This window comes from Lathamus discolor, chromosome 1, assembly GCF_037157495.1.
Source record: "Lathamus discolor isolate bLatDis1 chromosome 1, bLatDis1.hap1, whole genome shotgun sequence".
NCBI classification, from domain to species: Eukaryota; Metazoa; Chordata; class Aves; order Psittaciformes; family Psittacidae; genus Lathamus; species Lathamus discolor.
In genome coordinates, this window is record NC_088884.1 from 87,868,010 (window position 1) to 87,887,655 (window position 19,646).

Sequence of the window (19,646 nt, forward strand, 5' to 3'; positions counted from 1 at the left end):
GTTTGGAGTCGTTTGTTGGTCTTGGAATGCTGACTTACAGTGCATTCATGGAAAAAAAGCAGGAGCCTGGGTTCAACAGTGTTCAGTGATAGTTTGGAGTTGGAGCTTTTCCTTTGTATTTCTGCCAGTGGAATTTTGAAAAATGGCTAAAATTCCATGTGGAAGAAGGAGAGGCCCATTATCTGTGACTAACACTTGGATACATTTTTAAAAATTGGTATTATTTGCTGTCCTGCCACTTCTATTATTCTGGTTGCTCATCATTTTAAACAGCTTTTCTCCTAGCTTTGGTTGTTACTCTGACGATACTCACAGTCCCATCCTCCTTTGGGGATGTTGCCAGTGCAACCACACAATCAAATCTGAAACCAGAGCAGGGATAAGCTTGCCTATATGTTAGTCACTGAATCCAAACTGGAGTCTTTATTTTTGGATGACAGTACTGAAATGATATTGAGTCTTTCAAAAACAAAGAGCAGAAATACCGTATGGATCTGTTCAGTTCATTCTCTGCCTTACTTGTTCAAGGTAGGTATTTTTTAAGATCAAGTACTCACACTTTTTGAAGTGACTTTTAAGTCAGAAAAGAAAAGTAGGTCAGAATCTCAGTTCACTTTGAGCTTTAGCAGTACTCCTCTTCCCAAATATCAGACACCTTTAGTATGTATGGTTTAAGAGTCCTTTGCTTGTACCTATTTTAACTTGCAGCAGTCTGGGAATTCAGAAGTTTTGCCGTTCATCAGTATTGGTTAGAAGTTACTTGAGGATAAAAATGGGTTTAACCTTCCCAGGAAAATTCCCGAAAGAGAATATATACCTGGGCTCAAATTTAAAAGCTTTTTTCTCCTTCTGTGTCTATCAGCAGTGTTGTATGTACGAGGAGAGACCCTACAGCTGCTTTCCCTCTAGCATTTAAATCTGCCTTTTGAGGAGGTCTGTCTCTTTTATAGTCAGACCCATTATTATTATTACTACTACTACTATTGTTATTATTATTATAGTTTGCTATCTCTGTTAGCTTTCCACCAGACTTTTTAATGAACCAGGAGGAGGAGGATTTATTAAAGAAAATGGAGAGAGGTGCAAGAATGGGACCCTGGTCGCCAGATAAAGTTGCCAACACTCCTCCAGTGGGCAGATTCTTGGCTTCACAGAGCAGCTTCATAGAGAGAGACACAAATAAATGGCATGTGGGGTATTCACATGTTATGGTGAGGTTCTATCAATAACATTCAAATGTTGTATTCAAATTACTGCTTTTTCAAGCACACATCAATGGCACCATCCTTCAGGGCATAAAAGGATGGAGGTTGGAATGTGAGAATTTACTACTATGCTATTTTGGAGAGGGTTGGAATGGGGAGAAGGAGAAGGGAATGATGAAAATATCCTGTGTGGAAACACTGTGAATTATATTCATAACACATCTGTGCGAGGTACAGTTGAGGTTGGCTCAGTAGTAGGAATTTGGTGAGATGGAAAAAAAAAGTGCAGCTTTGTGTAAGAGTCTATATGAAAAAAGAAAGTATCAAAGGGTAATGAATCCAGCATGAGATAGCTTCTGTGGCCATTAGTGAGGGTGCAATGTTTAGGGTCTTGCAGGAGACTTTTTTTCCCCTCCCTGAAGGGAAACAGGAAAGCTAATGTGGCATTCTCTCCTCTTTGCAGACCAGCTTTGTGGTGTGACAGGCAGAATTATAACTCAAAAGCTGCTTATTTGCTTGTTTTTTTCACTGAAAATACTGTAACATCAGTATGTAGGTCATGCCAAACTGTTTGGGTTTTGTATGTCACATGTAGGTCATATTCTCTATTATTATAGCCAGAACTGTGGGTGGGAGCAGTTCTGCTCCATAAGGAATGTGAGATTTAAGAACTGGGTTTCACTCGGGACTGCTCCTTTCCCGTTTCAAAGTTCTCTCATACAGAAAATGTACAACTGAGAAGAGATTCAGAGCAGCCCTGAGAAGAAGGACTTGGGGGTGCTGGTCAATGAGAAAATGAACATGAGCCTGCAATGTGCGCTCGCAGCCCAGAAAGCCAACCGTATCCTGGGCTGCATCAAAAGGAGCGTGACCAGCAGGTCGAAGGAGGTGATCCTGCCCCTCTACTCTGCTCTTGTGAGACCTCACCTGGAGTATTGTGTGCAGTTCTTCTGGTGTCCTCAACATAAAAGGGACATGGAACTGTTGGAACAAGTCCAGAGGAGGGCCACGAGGATGATCAGGGGACTGGAGCACCTCCCGTATGAAGACAGGCTGAGAAAGTTGGGGCTGTTCAGCCTGGAGAAGTGAAGGCTGCGTGGAGACCTCAGAGCAGCCTTCCAGTATTTGAAGAGGGCCTATAGGCATGCTGGAGAGGGACTCTTCTTCAGGGACTGCAGTGACAGGGCAAGGGGTAACGGGTTAAAACTTAAACAGGGGAAGTTTAGATTGGATATAAGGAAGAAGTTCTTTACTGTGAGGATGGTGAGGCACTGGAGTGGGTTGCCCCGGGAAGTTGTGAATGCTACATCCTTGGCAGTGTTCAAGGCCAGGTTGGACAGAGCCTTGTGTGGGATGGTGTAGTGTGAGGTGTCACTGCCTATGGCAGGAGGGTTGAAATTAGATGATCTTAAGGTCCTTTCCAATCTTAACTGTTCTATGATTCTATGATTCTATAACTGGGGCACAGGAGAGGCTTTAACTGACTTGATCTGATTTCGCAAAAAATCTGTGGTGGGACATGGAGTAGTATTTTGTAACAAGGAACCAGAATTATCAGCCTGGAAGGGCTATCTGGAATATATTTATAATCTTGAAGTTTGTGAGGGGTTGGTTGGTTTTCCAAAAAGAGTTATTCCATCTTCATTATTACAGCAGTTTCTTGTGCACAGGTTCAAAAATGAAACATTTCAGCTTGAGACAGGGTTGGCAGCCAAATGAAAAAGTCTTTAAAACTTCAGCTTTATACACCTTAATACCTAAACATAATCTGGCGTAGCTACCTAAACATGATGTATGTACAGTACATAAGATGGTGCTCTTGAAGAAAGCCAGCTTTGAAAACAATATGCAGTGTTTCCTGGAGGATGAGATGTTCTTGGTTTGGATGTTGGAATGCATCACTTAATATCTTTGATAATCCATGTGCATTGCCTTGACCCAATCCCACCAATAGTCTTTGCAGGGAAGCCATTGGGCTTTAGATGAGCTCCACAGTCTTACAGATTTGCCCAAATCAGTGTTAGCTGGGGATGTTGAGGTAGGAATTGCCACATTCCAGACTAAACGTGTTTTTTCACTGTCAGGAGAGCTTTGCCGGAGTTGTCCTCATTTGCCATCCGCTGGGGTACACACAGAGAGCTCACAGCCCTATGTCCTTCAGCAGCATGAGGTTGTTATCAATGGAGGAGCCCTCGGGTTGCAGTCGCTGCAGGTGCATGGGCTCCTCCAAAGGCCAGTCTCCAGAAAGCAGCTGTGGGACTTTGTCATGTCAGACGGTTGGAATCCACTTAGTGACAAGTGAACAATGAAGGACAATTATGCCTTCAGCTACATTAATGAGTAACTGGTGGTAAGATAGTGGAAGGAAATGACCCATTGTCCAACAACCCCTGATTTGTGACTCATGGCATCATTTGAAGGGTGCTTAAACTTCTTTCTTTTGTATAAATATCTTTCCACATTTTTTTCCAGCTTTACACACTCAGTTATTCCTTTTATGTGACTGAATACTGTGAATTCCATTCTTCTCTCTCCTTTAAATGTTTATCTCTTCATAAGCCATCCAACAGCTGAGTCTGCCCATTCTGTTTGCGGCCTCAGCTTTAGTCTGTGCTGGTGGCCATGTGAGGGAAGCGCACATGGAGTCACAGAGTGAGTGCTGCTTTGTGAAACCTCCCCTGGAAAAATACTGTCTGGGGTGGGGTTGGTAAAGCAGTGGCACATCAAGCGCTGGGAGATGAAAATCACTGTGCACCGAGTGGTGTGTCTCAAAATCATTCATAGAATTAATTGCAGAGCACAAAAGAAAGAACACAGATTGGACAACAGAGATGTTTATTGAAACCCTTTAATGCTCTTTCCATGTCAGCATTTTGTAGCTTACGCCAAGTGGATGTTAAGTCTTTCTCTTGTCTTTTAATGAATTAATGACTTAGTGTAACTAGCAGGTTTTATCTGTAGCAGTAATGCTCCAATGCTTTAATTTTGTCAGAGTGCTCAGTCAAGCACTTCTCTATATATTGCTCTTCAAAGGATTGTTTCTCATCCATGATGTCTTGAGTGAGGCACTATCTTTATCTATAAACCCTAAGGTAATGCTCATCAGTGGTCAAGTTCTGTTTTAACTTAGCCAAGCCATGGTGCTTGCTTAATCCTCTTCTTGTCCATATGAGCATACTCTGTGAGAACATCTTTCTCAGTGTTCAGGTTAACTGTTTTATCCTTTTGGTTTTACCAGCTCAGCTTGGATGATTTTCGCTTTCTTATTTTCCCTTAGAAATGAAACTGGATTATTTTCGTTAATTTTACTAACGGAAAAAGAAAGTCTAAACCTCAAGTGTGATGAAAGGGAAAAAATACTGGTCAATCAGAGTACTTTTTCCTGATCTAAACTAGGATGCGATTGCTCCTGCAGCTGCTGGGTACCTATTGTAGGCTGTTCTTACAGACATCACATTATCTACCACATTCACTTCTATAGGTACATTTGTGTTAAAATGGCAGCTTTAAATATCTCTTCTGAAACAAAATCTGTTTTCTAACAATACACAGAGATGGTAATTTACTGTGATCAGTGCCTGATGTGTATGTCCTGATCTACCAGAGTTGTTCTGTATGAAAGGAAAATGAGAGTCACGTCTGTGCAACCAGGTCAGTCACAGCCGATACTTGGACACATTAAAAACCAGCAAACCCATCCCTGTGTCTGTAACCTATAAGAAGAGACACTGAAGGTGCTAAATAGTAATTTTGCCTTTTATACCTGCTTATATTCAGTTTAGAGGGAAAACAGGCCCATTTATTGCTTCTGTTATACCTCTTCTGTGGACAGATGTGAATGTATGGGAGCTAGAAAGAAACAGAGTGCAAGACAGTGAGAAGTCTATCCACTTTTACAGCAGAAAACCCTTAAAAGGCCTTTTTGGGTTTTCCAGTATGTTGCCATCAAAATATTGTTGTACCTCAGCATTTTTCAAATAGCAAGTTGTCGTGCCCCACCTCTTCAGAGCTGACATTTTTTCCTTGGATTTTTATGATGTGTTTGCACTGTTCATAATTACATTAATGGAAAAGCTTAGCTGCTTCAGCTCTGGCACTCGCAGCTACCCTCCCCAGCTGGACAGCAATTCTGGCTAAGGTTGTGTTGGTAACACAGAGCCCATCGGCTGAAGCTACTTAGTGAAGGGGGACATTCCTTCTGCTTTTCCATGAGCAGGAGAATACAGGAGCTGTCCTGGAGAAGGGCAAGAACCCTCTCCTGAGCAGATGAGAGCTTTCTCCTTGCATGGATCAGACTTCTGTGTCATTTGCAGAGCTGCTCCATAGCACAGATTTTAAGGTGTGTAGTTGAAATGCACGTTTAAATTTCACATTGGTGGCATGTAGAAGCCCTAGGTAGTTACCAAGCTCCACACCTTTCATCCACAAGAGCTGAGGAGAATCATCTGTCTATGTACTACTGCTCTGCTTTCAGTAGGGCATGCTCCCTTTCTCCGAGTAATCCTGTATCAAATGGAGCTGGTTCTGTCTTGGTGCTCCATCCTGACTGTGTAGTAGGCTTGGCAGACTTTGAGAGGCTTAAGGCAGATAAAGATCTTGCCATGATCAAAGGGTAATTGCTGTTGACAGTAGACATTAAAGGTACTGTCTGTGGCTGGGAATATGGGTGAGCACCAGCCATGCTGTGCTCCTGTTACACACTTACTCTGGTAATAATACATTCCATGTGTGTAGAAACAAATTCTTTTCCCTGCATTTAAAACTATGCAGCTGTATGTAGACAGAGCTCTCTGAGTAAAATTAACTAAGTAGTAGTTAGGTGTCCAACAAAGCAGAACATGGAAGAGCAGCTTTGATGAGAGGAAATGATACATAAGGGAATATAGTTAAGAAAGTCTATTCCAAGAAGAATTTTGTTAAGCTTTTATGATTAAGAAACTGTTCTCCTGATCTTGGCTTTTCTTCTTTCCCATGCCTCCTGTAGTTTATCTACTTAAAAATTCAGTTTCCTTGTTTTATTACCCAGTAGGAAAATTTCCTCTTGTTGATGGCTTCTGTCATTCCAGAGGTTTAGAGCTTCCACTGCCAGTACAGACTCAGACCAGTAGGAGGGCTAAAGTAGCAGTGGTGGTCAGTCCTGACATGACTGTCCCTCATCTTCATGGATACATTATCAGGTTAGCTTAGAAGGTTTACAAGGGAGGTCAACCCTTTAGAGTTGGAGTAAAACAGAATAAATGTCATTTTGACTAATGCAGGTAGCATCAAATGATCAATAGCCAGTTGTCAGTCCTTCAAGGAGATTGCCATCTGTTCAAAAAGTCCCCATAGAATCCCAATTGGAAGGGACCTTAAGGGTCACCGGGTCCAACCTTTTTAGGCAAAGCATGACCTAGATAAGTTGTTCCAGCACCCTGTCCATCCTGTCCTCCCATGTCCGCTGGTCTGTCCATACTGGAGAGGGAAAAAAGCTGCAATTATAGACAGTAGTTGTAAGCATCCTTGGCAGTATGATTCCTTACAACAAATTAACTAATTATGCTAAATAATGAGAAATACTTATCTGAATGGACCTGAGGAATTCTTCCTTCATTAAGGAGATGGTGGCTAAAATCCTGGGTGCAAAGATGTCTGTAAGTAAAGGATGATTAGCAAGGAAGATAGGAGCTGATTGCTGCCAGTGTTGAATACTGCATATTAGAAACCAGTTTTCCTTTTCTATTATAGAGGAATAGCAGGTGGTGAACTGGAGTTTAGCAGAACCTTTCTTCTCTAATGAGAAATGTATTTTAAGAGAGTCATTTGTGGCACACTTCTGTCCAAGAATGACAAAGCAGATGGTGTGGTCCATTTTAAATGTCAAATAATTATAAGGGATATTTCTGGAGCTAGGAAAGACAAACTTCGGATATAAGTTCTGTGGTGTTAAATGTGTTATATATGCAGGGTCTTGTAAAATGTGACTGGATGCTTTTGGGTTCTATTTTTTGCTCTAGTTATCCATGTATTTACTGATAGTTTTACTGTTCCTCTGCTGTCCACCCAGTGCTTCGACTTAATGATTAGCCATCGCCAGAAGCCAGGTGTGAAATGGGTGTGCTTCTGCTTCTCATGGTGTGGGAATTTCTAGGCTGGCTTATGATGCTTCCTGCTAATACATCTGGTGTCAAGGTTTGAGATGAGGAAATAATCTGCCTCTAAGCCACATAATTATGACTTTTGGTTGCTGTCTGAACCTTACTGGGAAGAGCTCTCTGTTCCTTTGTGCCCAAAGGTGCATACATATGATGTTTCTTGGGACTAGTCTGCATTAGGTGACTGTCTCTTGGTCACTTTGGACTGCAGAGACCTGACCACAGGTCTCCTGCCAGTGCCCTCCACTCCTCTTTCCCCACATAGCTGAAAGCTGGCTCAGATGCCAACTCTTCTGAAGCCTTATGTATCTCAGGGAAGCTGCCGCAAACTGCAGACAGCTCAAGCCATCCAGCATTTCTTCTTGCAGAAAGTTCTGAGTTAGCAAATAAGTTATGAATGCCACCTGTGTTTTCAAAATGTGGTGGGCTTTCAAGGTACTTTCTCCCCCTTTCTGAATTGCCCTGTCCTTTTACAATGCACTGTTGAAATTATGGACCCAAAGACTCTCTAAGTGTGCTCCTTTGTGGAATAAAAATTATTTTCAGATTGATTTAATGATACATGAAGGCCAGGTTGGACGGGGCTTGGAGCAACCTGCTCTAGTGGAAGGTGTCCCTGCCCATGGCGGGGGTTGGAACGGAATGAGCTTTACGGTTCCTTTCAACCCGAACCATTCTGTGATTCTATGGTGATTCTATGAGTACTTTTAGGGCTGTTAATGCAGAGCTGTCTGATGTTCCTGGGAGAGCGTCCAGCTTTGGAAGTCAGGCAATCTGCACTCCTACTACCTGGGAACTTTGGAAGTCAAGTGCTGACCGCTCAGACCTGTAAAAACTAAGAGACCTCACATAGCCAAATGTGTTTTGAGTTCCAGCAGACCAAGGTATCCAGGCATGCATTTCAGCAGTGCACCATTCTGGAAGTTGTTACTGATTTTTTCTCATCTGCAATCTCAATACCAGAGCCACTGAAGATGCTTTTCCATGCTTTTAGATATTGATGCATCTGATTTTGCAAAATGTTTGTTATTTTTCATTTTCATTTTCCTTATTATTTTTTGTCATTTATTACAATTATGTTTCAAAGGCTGACTTTGTGGCTGATTTTAATATTACCTATAATTTCACAGTTCTGGTCTTGGACTTGTTTGGACTGAGCAGGTAGTACATGAAGCCATGTAAGACATGTTAAGATGTGAGCTGTCGTACTATGACACTGATATGATGTCATGCTATGATGCTGAAGAACGTAATGTTGTGTAAACTAAGAAAGGGTTTGCTTTTTTTATGCATATCTAGTACGTGACCAGCAGACTTCTGCTACATACCCTGTATTTGTAGGTAACCACCAGCATCAGGTTAGCTTAGTAAAGCAGGTTGCTGAGGACTCCTGATGATCTGTATTGAGCTCAGATAAAATCTGGATAAAATCTCAGTCTTTGGCTTTAACAGGCTTGAAGCTACAGAATAACTTTTCCATGACAGCTTTTTGATGTCTCGAGGATGTCGTGTTTATGAGTGCTATACAGACCACTGGGGAGAGTGAGATGAACATTTTTGGTGTCTGGTCATTTCTCTTGTCCCTGAATGCAGACACAAAGAAGTTTAACAAAATAACATAAATAGACAAAGCTTTTGAAAGATCTGAGCATTAAGACTGGGGAAGAGGGCAGAGGAAATCTCAGGAAGAATGCCTGTCCCCACCCTGGTAATCCAGGTGTTGAGAGATGGAGAAAATACAGAGCTTCAAGAAGCATTAATTAGGAGAGAAAGCAATTATGGAAACTTGTATTCATCCAGTGGTTAATAAGTAGAAGAATGTGTAGCAGCTACTTAGTACAACTTTAGGAGAGACATTAGAAGTTGGCCTACTTTCCCGTCTTTGAAAATCGCAGAATTGAGTTACTGCAACATACAGCCATCCTTGGAGGCACTTTGTACGTTAACACACTCACTGAGATAGGATAGACATTGAGCTCTGTTTGTTCCAAACTGATGTTTCGTGATTTCTTCCTTCCTCCTCCTTCTCAGGAGACAATGCAACACAATTCCTGTTAAGAAAACTGCTATTAATGCTAGGCACTAAAGCTGTGCCTAATCAATGCAGGTTGCCCTAAGCCATTATTAAGGAAGATGTCTTTAATATTCATATGGTGTCCTCGAGAGGCATTGCCTTGCTCCTCAGTGCGTAGTGTGACTTTGAGTAAATGAGCACCATGACTGTGGGCAGGTTTATAGTGACACTGCACTAATCTCTGCTGGTACTTGGATCTACATCTCAGAGGCTGTGTGTTCTCTCATTTGCTGGGTTTTCTTAGACATGAGGGAAGCAGTCAGGGCTGTAGCCATCTGATTCTGAAGATATATCCTGTTATTCCTTAAGCAAGTAAGCATATATGAGGAACATATATACATAGAGATACAGAGATAGATAGAGGGACAGACAAACAGAGTTAGATACAGAGATAGAGATACAGAGATAGCTATAGATAGATAGCTAGATAGATAGATAAATAGAGGTATCAGTGCAGTGTACTGATACTGCTGGTATCAGTGGCAGTGTATCACAAAATTCAGCCCATATATTTTGCGTATAAAATCAGATTGCAAGAATCTTCCATGCTTAGGGTTCTCTTTAAGTATTCTGAGGTTTGCCCAATGACAACTCATGAAATTAGACTTGAGCAGATCCCAGCTTTATGTAATACTAGGGGGAGAGGCAGAGAGTCATTCTTTTAAAATTACACTCTAGGAAAGATACGTGCTGTAACCCAGAATGTCTTTTTGCTCTCTTTTTTAATACGGGAAAGCATATAGCAGGGGTACAGTCATGCCCAATTTTTGATGTAGGTGTTTATGTTAAAACTTGTTTCTGAAAAAGGATTTAGAAGGGAGGTAAATGTTCCTGGCCTGTAGAACGGTTCACAGATATATCTGCTGAACAGAAAGTTACCGTCTGATTCTAGCAGCATGGTTCTAGGTCTCTAGAGGTGGCACAAGGCGAGGTCAGCAGCTGCGGTTTTGAGCAAAACACGATGACAAAGCATATGGGGGAGATTTTCTTCTGAAAAAAAAGGAATATATGAGAAAAGAAGTACCTCCCTGAACATGTGCATACATGACTGTGTGTTCTCCCTTCCTACCCAAATGTTTGCAGGACTGATTTACTTGGGGAAAGACTAATCTTTTTCTGACAGGTGAGGTCATGGTGTGAAAGATGCAGGTAAGCAGCAAAACAAGAAAAAGGAGGAGATAACGAAACAGCTAATTTCAGAATGGGATTAGGAAGGATTAGTCTGTCTAGCACAAATCCCCAGACAGGCAGACTGGTTTCCTCTGTGTGTAACAGAGAATATTGCTGTTCGGTAACAGTCACCTCTTGGCTGCTTTAGACGCTCAGCACTACTGGATAGATTAACTTGCAAAGAACTTTTGTTTTCAGATGATTCATTTAAGTAATTCCCTTCACTAAGCATTGCTGTGATCTCTCCTCACTCATAGCAAGGGGGTTGTTCCTTGAACTTTTCCTTCTGTTTGAATTGCTTATTCTGTACTCCAGAGAAGAGTTTTATCAGGAAAGATGTATTTCTCCACCATGTGATGACAGCAGCTCCAACATGAAGGTAAGGGGGTGTCAAAAAGGCACTCCTGTGGCATTCAGGTAGCACATCTGCAGCATTGCCTACCTGTCAGCTGTTCATCTTAGTGCTGAAACCACCCATGGATGTAAATAGTTCCAGATGTTCAGTAGAGTTGTGCCAGCTTCAAGTACCTGAGGGTTTCCTAAGCCATGGTTTAACACACAAAGATTATGGTGCATTTTCCTTCGAATGCAAATTTTCTTTACACTCTGTTCCATGCAAAACTTGTAATCATGCCCAGGGGAAGTCCCAGCCTGTGTGTTTTTTAACAGTTGTCTAATGACCTCCAGAGGCTTAGCTGGGGTTTGTGACATGAGATCCAATAGGGTGTGGCAGTATCAATAGGTAAAGCCCATTTCCTAGCACTGCAGATGTCTTTCCCTTCCAAACCTGGGAAGGTCTCAGCATGGAGAGGAGACAGAGGATAGTTTTCACAGCAACTCCATAGTAAACATTAGGGTTGTCTTTGTAATTAGTCTTACTTGGAGCACTGTGATGCACAGTCCAGATGAAAACTTGGACAGCTTTCTTTAGAGTGGATGTGTTTGTGTCCACCTGCCTGGGAGGTTCTGATTTATGCATTTTGCGTTTATAAGAATAATAATGCTGTCTCCTGAACAGAGCACATCTGAGGAGGCATTCTGTGCTGTTCACTAAAGTTTTCTGCTACTTTCCCTTCCATGTGCCTCAGCAGAAGCCAGCAAACACAGAGCAGACTCTTAAGAATCAGCCAGAATTAATTGTGATCCATTATGATAAAAAACTTGAAGTTGGTCGAAGTATTTGGAATGGACTTCAATGCTATGAAAAGTCTCATTGACTCTGTGAGCTCGTCTAAAATTTCCGCTAATGCCCCAACACTCAGCTGAATCATGAGGACCCCACTGACTCTGTGAGCTCTTGTAAAATTTCCACTAGTGTCCCAACACTCAGCTGAATCATGAGCAACGGCACAAGGAAACTGGTTTAATGACTGGGCTATGGGAATATTGCATCTTGTCATTTTGGGCTATTTTCTCCTGTGTCACCCTGTCATTCCTTTGCCCTTATGTCCTGTTAAGTGCTTGGCAATGGGTGCAGATTGCAGCATTTGCCAAAGGAGCTGTCATTAGTACATGTAACCAAGGCTTGGTTCTGATTGTTTGACCCCCTTAAGTGCTGGGTTATGGAAAACAAATAAGTGAGAACAGATAAAGCACTTTTACTATCCTGGATTGTTTGGAAGGGGCACAGCAGTTTAGTAGGTGAATTTAGGGAGAAGATCCCACTGTTTCACCTCCCAGTGAGGTATGAGGCTTGCTAGGTCCTTACCAACAAGCTGTAGCTCAAGTGGGGCCAAGAAGAAAACTGGAGAGGGCCTTTTGACAAGGGCCTGTAGGGACAGAACAAGAAGACTTTAAACTGACAGAGGGGAGATTGAGATTAGACATTAGGAAGAAGTTCTTCCCTGTGAGGGTGGTGAGGCCCTGGCACAGGGTGCCCAGAGAAGCTGTGGCTGCCCCATCCCTGGCAGTGTTCAAGACCAGGTTGGACAGGGCTTGGAACAACCTGGACTAGTGGAAGGTGTCCCTGCGTGTGGCAGGGGGTTGGAACTGGATGAGCTTCAAGCTCCCTTCCAATACAAACCGGTCTGTGGTTCTATGAATATCCTCAGGAGTCCTGGTACATCTCATGGAGTACACTGCATGCCAGGCTGGGTGAACCAGTTGAGTTTTCACCACCAAGCCCAGTCAGGGGAGGTTTGGGACTTCTGTGGAAAGAAATTTGTAAGTTGCATTTCACAAGGTGGAAGGCTCAGAGCTTGATGTTTCCAGTGCTACCTTTTTTTTTTTTTTTTTTCCCTAAATGTTGGCCAAAAATGGTCATTCCATTTCTTCCTAAAGTGAGGGTTGGTTTTTTTTCTTGCTTTGTTGGTATTGCACACTTGAAAAATATTATGTGGGTGTGCATGAAAAAAACTGGAGTATTAAGGATCCCCTCTGTGTGCAGAAGGTGGCTGCGAAATCTTTTCTGACTTGCTCTGCCTGTTCACATGCACACAAAAAAGAGATTCTCCTCTTTGTCTGAACTGCGAAACTACCTACTGAAGAAGCAAAGTGATGGCCAGCCCAATGGGCAATTGGTTCTTCATGAAGCCATCTCAAGCAATGTGATGGTGTTGCAGGTACGTTTCCTCTGGACACTGCACTCAGCAGTGCCACCAGCTGCAGCAGGTTTTAGAACTGGAGCTTGTCCATAAATTTCCCACTTGTGTAGCATCACAGGGTTCACATTCCAGAGAGCCATAGGATTTGGGATTGAGTCGTAAAGCCCTTTGCAGAGCTCATCTCTCACCTGCGGTGTGGCTGAAGTTTTTGCAAACAACTGGGGGCAGCCTGACCATTTGATGTGGGGACTGGGGAGAGTTATTTATGTGTTGCTGTAAGCCACTGTGATACTTAGAAGGGAGAGGCTTCCCAGCTGATTCAGCCAGCAGTTGAATCAGCTCAAGATGAATTATGCTGTGGCCATCCAGCATGTTTTGCTATGTTGGCCTGGTCCTGCTGTCCTTCCACAGGCAAAACTTACATCCACTTTACTGGAAGTCTTGCCTGGAAACATGTGAAGGGCCAATCTGTGTACTTGCAATAACCTTGGCTTTCATCAGCTCCAGCGTAGAGGAAAAAGGGCTCGAAAGCTCTGCTGTCATTTGGGGAAATGCTCCCTTTCAGTGCGAGTCAACACAAGTGGAAGGCAGAACCATACACTCCTTTCTATCCATGGGATGCAGTTTTTTTTGCCAGGTTAATGGAGCGGGAAGAAATGTGTATTTAAGTGTTGTATCATCTCTTTCTTCTAAATGGAAGAGTGGAGGAATGGGGATGCTCCTTGCCTGTTGTGGAGCCAGACACAAGAACACCCCGGTTCCCAGTGAGGACACCATAAGATGTCTAAGCAGGCCTCTGTTAATTCCTTATTGCCTGTTGGTGTGCTGGCTTAGATTTAGGAAGAACTAAGTAACAGCTGTGACTTTTTTCACCTTCAAACATCCATGGTGATGTTTTGCTTTGCTGTCCTAAGTGGAAGAAACAGCTTCTGAGTGATTCCAGCTATAGGCTGTTGAACACATCCCCTTAAAAGGCAGTTCAGAATGGTTCATCTGAACCCTGCCCCTTGACCAGTGTCTTCAAGGACCCACCCGGTATTCTGTGACATTCACAGGGAGGAGTATTTCAAGGCCTGATTTGAGGCAAGAAAAGCAGTGGGTGTAATTCTGGGTTAGGAAGTGAGGTGTTTGGCCTAGATCTCCTTAGGGATGAATTTTATGCTTGAAATCACAAGTGTGTGATGTATTGTAGAACCACATAGTTGAATTACATTTTTTCACTGGATATCTGGTGATTTCTCCTCCTCCTGCACCACCAGAATAATCTCTCTAGAGTTCTTGATTTATTTCATTCAAGGAAACGGTGGCTATACAGGTGAGGATGTTTCTGAAACAGAATCAGAACAGATGTTAATGTCTTAATATTTCATAGAATCCCAGACTGGTTTGAGTTGGAAGGGACCTTAAAGCTCATCCAGTTTCAACCCCCTGCCACAGGCAGGGACACCTTCCACTAGAACAGGTTACCCCTGTCCAACCTGGCTTTGAACACTGCCAGGGATGGGGCAGCCACAGCTTCTCTGGGCAACCTGTGCCAGGGCCTCATCACCCTCACAGGGAAGAACTTCTTCCTTAGATCTCATCTCAATCTCTTCTCTGTCAGTTTAAAGCCCTTCCCCCTTGTCCTGTCCCTACAGGCCGTTGTCTAAAGTCTCTTTCCAGGTTTCTTGTAAGCCCTTCAGGTATTGGAAGACTATTCCAAGGTCTCCCTGGAGCCTTCTCTTCTCCAGGCTGCACAAGCCCAGCTCTCAGCCTGTCATTTTCTTGCAGAGTCTCTTCTGGGTGTCCCTGGAGAGCTGAGTTCCTTATCCACCAGAGTGGAGCAGCAGCTAAACAGCACCCTGAGGCGACGCAGGCATGCAGGTGATGACGACTACAACATCGAGGTGCTGCTTGGCGTGGATGACTCTGTCATCCGATTCCATGGCAAAGAACACGTTCAAAACTACCTCCTCACCCTCATGAACATAGTGAGTATCTTCCATAGTGCTGTACTGTTTGTTTCGAAATGACACAGGCTTTTATCAACTCTTTAGGAGTATCTAAGAGACCATGGTAAAAATATAAATATGATCATTTTGTCTGCTGTTGGGTACAGTTCTCTCTTTTCAAAATGTTCCTTTGATCTTTTTCACAGTATTTTTCTAGGATAATTCCAAGAATTTGGAAATAGTTGAGAAACAGTGGGGAAAAAATGTAAACTTGATACGTGTGTAATAATTCCTAGCTTCTGCAACATGGTTGTGAAGGAAGCCTGGTTAAAGGATAAACATGCTGTGCAAAAAGGTGTTCTAAACACCCAATGGCTCTTTGAAAGAAAACAGACCTTCTAGCAATGTCTGTTCCTTTTCTCATGTGGCAATGCCCATGTTCATATAGAAACTGCAAAAGAACAGACACCTACAGAACTGCTTTAACATAGAGTGTCTCATGGGCTTAGCAACGTGTTTGGTTGTTTTTGGGTTGTTGTTTTTTTTTTAACTGTATGTACATTTCTGGCTCTAAAATCAATGGCAAAATACCATATTTAAAGATCAGAGTCTGGAGCTACATGATCATATTCTATGGAAATGCACATTGCAGAAGAGCACAGTTCCCACTGTGCATTAAAAGTCAGTTAATATACCAGCATTCAGTGCTAGAATTGCTCAAGCTTAAACATTTTCTGGTTTTTCCTATCTTAGAGGAAATCTGAAATAAAAACATGAAAGGAATGTAAAGGGGATGTATAATCCCTTGCAGTGTGTGGCCTGTTCTTAAGCATGTAAGTGTCAAACTTTCACAGACACATATCAGTGTGGTGGGGATCACAAGGTTTTCCAGAAATTAAAAACAATATCCTAAGGACAGATCATAAGTAGGTTTACTGTTAATAATGTCTTGATGAATGTAGAAATTATTATTGTATTTTTTACACTCACCTTTGTATTCCTGGAGTAATTTAAAAATTATTCCTTAAGTTTACGAACAATCTTTGTGGCATTTCTTTACGTCCCATCAGCCATCATCATTCCTAACTGAGAGAAGTCAATCCTTTTGCTGTTGCAAAGCATTCAAAGCACCTTCTACCCATCATCTCCAAGCCCCATTTCAGGTCCTTTTAGCACACAGCATTCCCTTCCAGGAGGGACAGGCAGCATGAACAGCATATAGAGTGTGTTTGGCCTTCAGTCTTTGCTTTGTGGTTAGTTCATGTGCTTGCACTGATAATTTTTTCTAGAGCATTTTCTGCTCCTAATGCCTTTCTGTGGTCCAAGCTTCACACCATTTTCCTGCAGGGGTGTGCAGTGAGATGCCAAACCTCAGCACCACCTTTTAGATTAGATTAGATATTAGATTAGCTTCCAAAATAATGAGAATGAGCAGTTTAAAAATGTAATCCATAGGATTTGAGAAGAGGAAAAAATCTCCAAATGAATTTAAACCAGCAGAACTCTGTGTAGAATTAGAGTAACTCTGTACAGAATTATGCTGTGCTATAAATCTGGAATAAGACGTACACACACATTGTAACTGAAAACCAGAATTTAGTATGCTGGGTTTACAGCCTGGAGCTGTGCTCGGTCTTGGGCCTTTCCTACTGTTCATGCAATGGAGAGCTTTTGTGGTTTAGGTCACTGTTGTGATTTTGCATGCCAGGGGAGCTGCTTTCTAACAAGAGGGGGATGGATGCTATAGAGCCTCAGTTTGATGAGAAGGGGATGTTGAGTGGTGTCTGTACATTTAAGGGTAACTTCCTCCCCTCCTCTGACACATGCACAGGAAGCCTTTGAGTGTGGTGTGTTGGGAAGGTTGGTCTTTGAGGACAAACCAGCTGCTGAACCCAGGCTGCTCTGTGAATCACCTCTGAGGTGCTGGTGAATCAACCATAAGACTTTCATGACTGTGAATGTACATCTAGTAACTATCTTTCTGTTAGTAGAAGCTTCTTTTTTAGGCTTAAGGGAGTCAAAAATGCGCATGAGCAAGTCTTTGCTTATTCCTAGAAGATCATCAACCACTAGGACTGCAGCTGGTGTAGTCAGTTCTGCTCAGTTCTGCACAATTTGCCTGATTATCGATAGACATGAAACTGACTTTTGGTTCAGATTTAGGTTTGGATCTAGTGGTATGAAGGTCTAAGAACTAAACCTTGCATACCTAAAACTTGTATCTTTTACTCTTCTTAATAATTGGAGGTTCTAGACGAAAAGGGATTCGTGATTGGTGTTATGAGCATTCGTGGGGATTTCTGCCAGGCTGGTGGTAACTCGCTGGGAATTGTCTTCCCAAGCAGGGAGGTTAAGGACACTTTTGTCTCATGTACTGCAGCATATGCAAGCTGGCTTCAAAAGAACAAATATGATGAATTGCAAATAAGCTGCATTAAATGGTATTCCTTCAACCCTGTTCCAAGCCTAGTTATCCTGGGCACAATCCCATGTCAACACAACTACACTGCTCTCAGTGCCAGAGCTGGCTTGCTGGAACCAACCCTGCCATACCCTTGAGAACTTCAGGCCTTGGAGGTTCAGGTTCAGCTGAAGAAATTCCTGAGGTGTTTCCCTGTACTCAACATTCTTACGCACTCTTGGCTTGAGAAACAGGCTGGAAAATGCAGCATCAGCAGTGTGTCTGACATGGGTGTTAGTCGTTGCCGCTGGGAGTCAGAAGCCCAAATGTGATAATGAATCTAGCAATGAAACCTAGTGTGGTCCCTAGCTTTTTGGTGAAGCTTTACCATTATCTCACAGCCCAGGTTGCTAAAATCACCCGTTGGAGAGAATGGCATTCCCAGGAGTTGTTTTGGGCAGCTCGGTGGCCTGCCCATCACTGGCACATTACAGCTGAGTTCCTTGAGGTGGCAGGATCGGCCGTTTCCTGAGCTTACCTTTACCAGGAGCACATGGGGAGTTGTAGCCTCCATTTCCCAGATGTTAACAGTGTTGGCACTGTTCCTAATCCCCCGTGGAGCACCCCTCAGAGACCCTGCAGAAGTACAGTGGAAAGCAGCTGAGATCAGAAAGGTACAGTTAGAGGGCATCGAGTCATACTGAGGGATTCCAAGCAGGTTTGCACTTGGCAGTGTTTGTCTCTTTCAATTTTTTTTTTTTCTTGATAATAACTCCAAATCAGCCATTAGAGTGATTGATGATCATTAGATTAATTAGAGCCTTTAGATGATACCTCCATGCATCATTCATTCTCAAGCTCCAAATTGCTTTTGACAGAATTCCTCTTTTGGTGATCACTGTCCACTCAGCATTGCAGTTTTGTGGTCATCACCTTCTTTGTAAGCAAGTTTTAGTCAGTGAGAGCTTCATGCTGAGCTTCAGTAAGAACAGACAGTGCTGGATAAGTCTAAATATTCTGTCATGAGTCTTCATGGACGTACACGACCTGCAGCTCTTTATCTCTCCGCCACTTGCTCTTCTTTGCAGCTGTCCTGAACAGCACAGGTAATTTTTATTGCTGAATGTGAAATAGGAGGTAATGTAGTTTTGGCAGCCATGGAAGCAAATGAAGTTTTGAATGCAGAAAGCTTGAGGTGAAAACTTGTTACTTCAGGTGGGTAACAAAATACTCCTGGTACAGTACTTGCAGGGGATCATTTTCTTTTCACCACATACCTCATGAAACAGCAATGAATCTTTGTTAAAGGTGATTTCAGAATACTGTATTTTTAGTTTTAAAAGCATTTAACTTGGTAAATAGCAGAGCTATTACACAGTCCCAAACACTTCCAGCTTTCCTTAAACACCTGCTGCTCCATCTGCTGGGAGTAGTTCTTAGTACCAAGCCTGTGCCAGCCAAAACCCTGCTTGCCTGGGAAGCTGTGGGTTAACTGCAGTAAAGATCCTTGCCTGGTTTGGAAGGAACAGTTTTGTAACAGTCTAGTTGTTGCTGTCAAGACTTTAGAAATAGAATAATAGAATGGTTTGGGTTGGAAGGGACCTTAAAGCTCATCTGTTTCCAACCCCTTGCACACTAGCACAAGTTGCCCAGAGAAGCTGTGGCTGCCCCATTCCTGGCAGCGTTCAAGGCCACACTGGATGGGGTTTGGAGTACGTGTTCTAGGGGAAGGTGTCCCTGCCCGTGGCAGGGGGTTGGAACTGGATGATCTTTAAGTTCACTTTCAACACAAACTACTCTGTGACAATTCTATGACTCAGTCACAACATACATACGAACTTGCTCCTTGTGGGAACCCTGTAGCAGAGCCCTTCAAAGCAATCCACAGAGAATGGGGTATAAGATGATGCTGAGGAGGAATTTTGAAGGCAACTTGACTCCTTAGGTTAATTCCATTCCACCTCTAAGAAAGTCAGTCCTGCGAAACTTGTTTCTTGGCATAAGGTAAATTGTGAACGTTTTTTCTGACACAGACCTCTGTGAGAGCGATGTTGTGTTAATAGGGTGAAAATACGAGATGAATGATTAAACTTTGGCATACTTGCTCCACAAGACGTGCACTCTGAGTTCTGTGCTCATTCCTTGTGAAACTGCCCTGCTGATAGCCTGTTCTTAGCTGGTACTAAAA

The 19,646-nt window shown here is 42.8% G+C and overlaps 1 protein-coding gene across 4 annotated transcripts in view; it reads left to right on the plus strand.

Moving 5' to 3' along the window:
- Nucleotides 1-19,646, plus strand: part of ADAMTS3 (ADAM metallopeptidase with thrombospondin type 1 motif 3) — a 101,603-nt gene that overhangs the window by 49,774 nt on the left and 32,183 nt on the right. For all 4 annotated transcript variants that reach the window (XM_065685241.1, XM_065685258.1, XM_065685249.1 and 1 more), the window contains one exon: nt 14,897-15,096. In XM_065685241.1, coding sequence (XP_065541313.1) covers nt 14,897-15,096 — 200 coding nt within the window. The remainder of the gene's footprint in view (nt 1-14,896; nt 15,097-19,646) is intronic.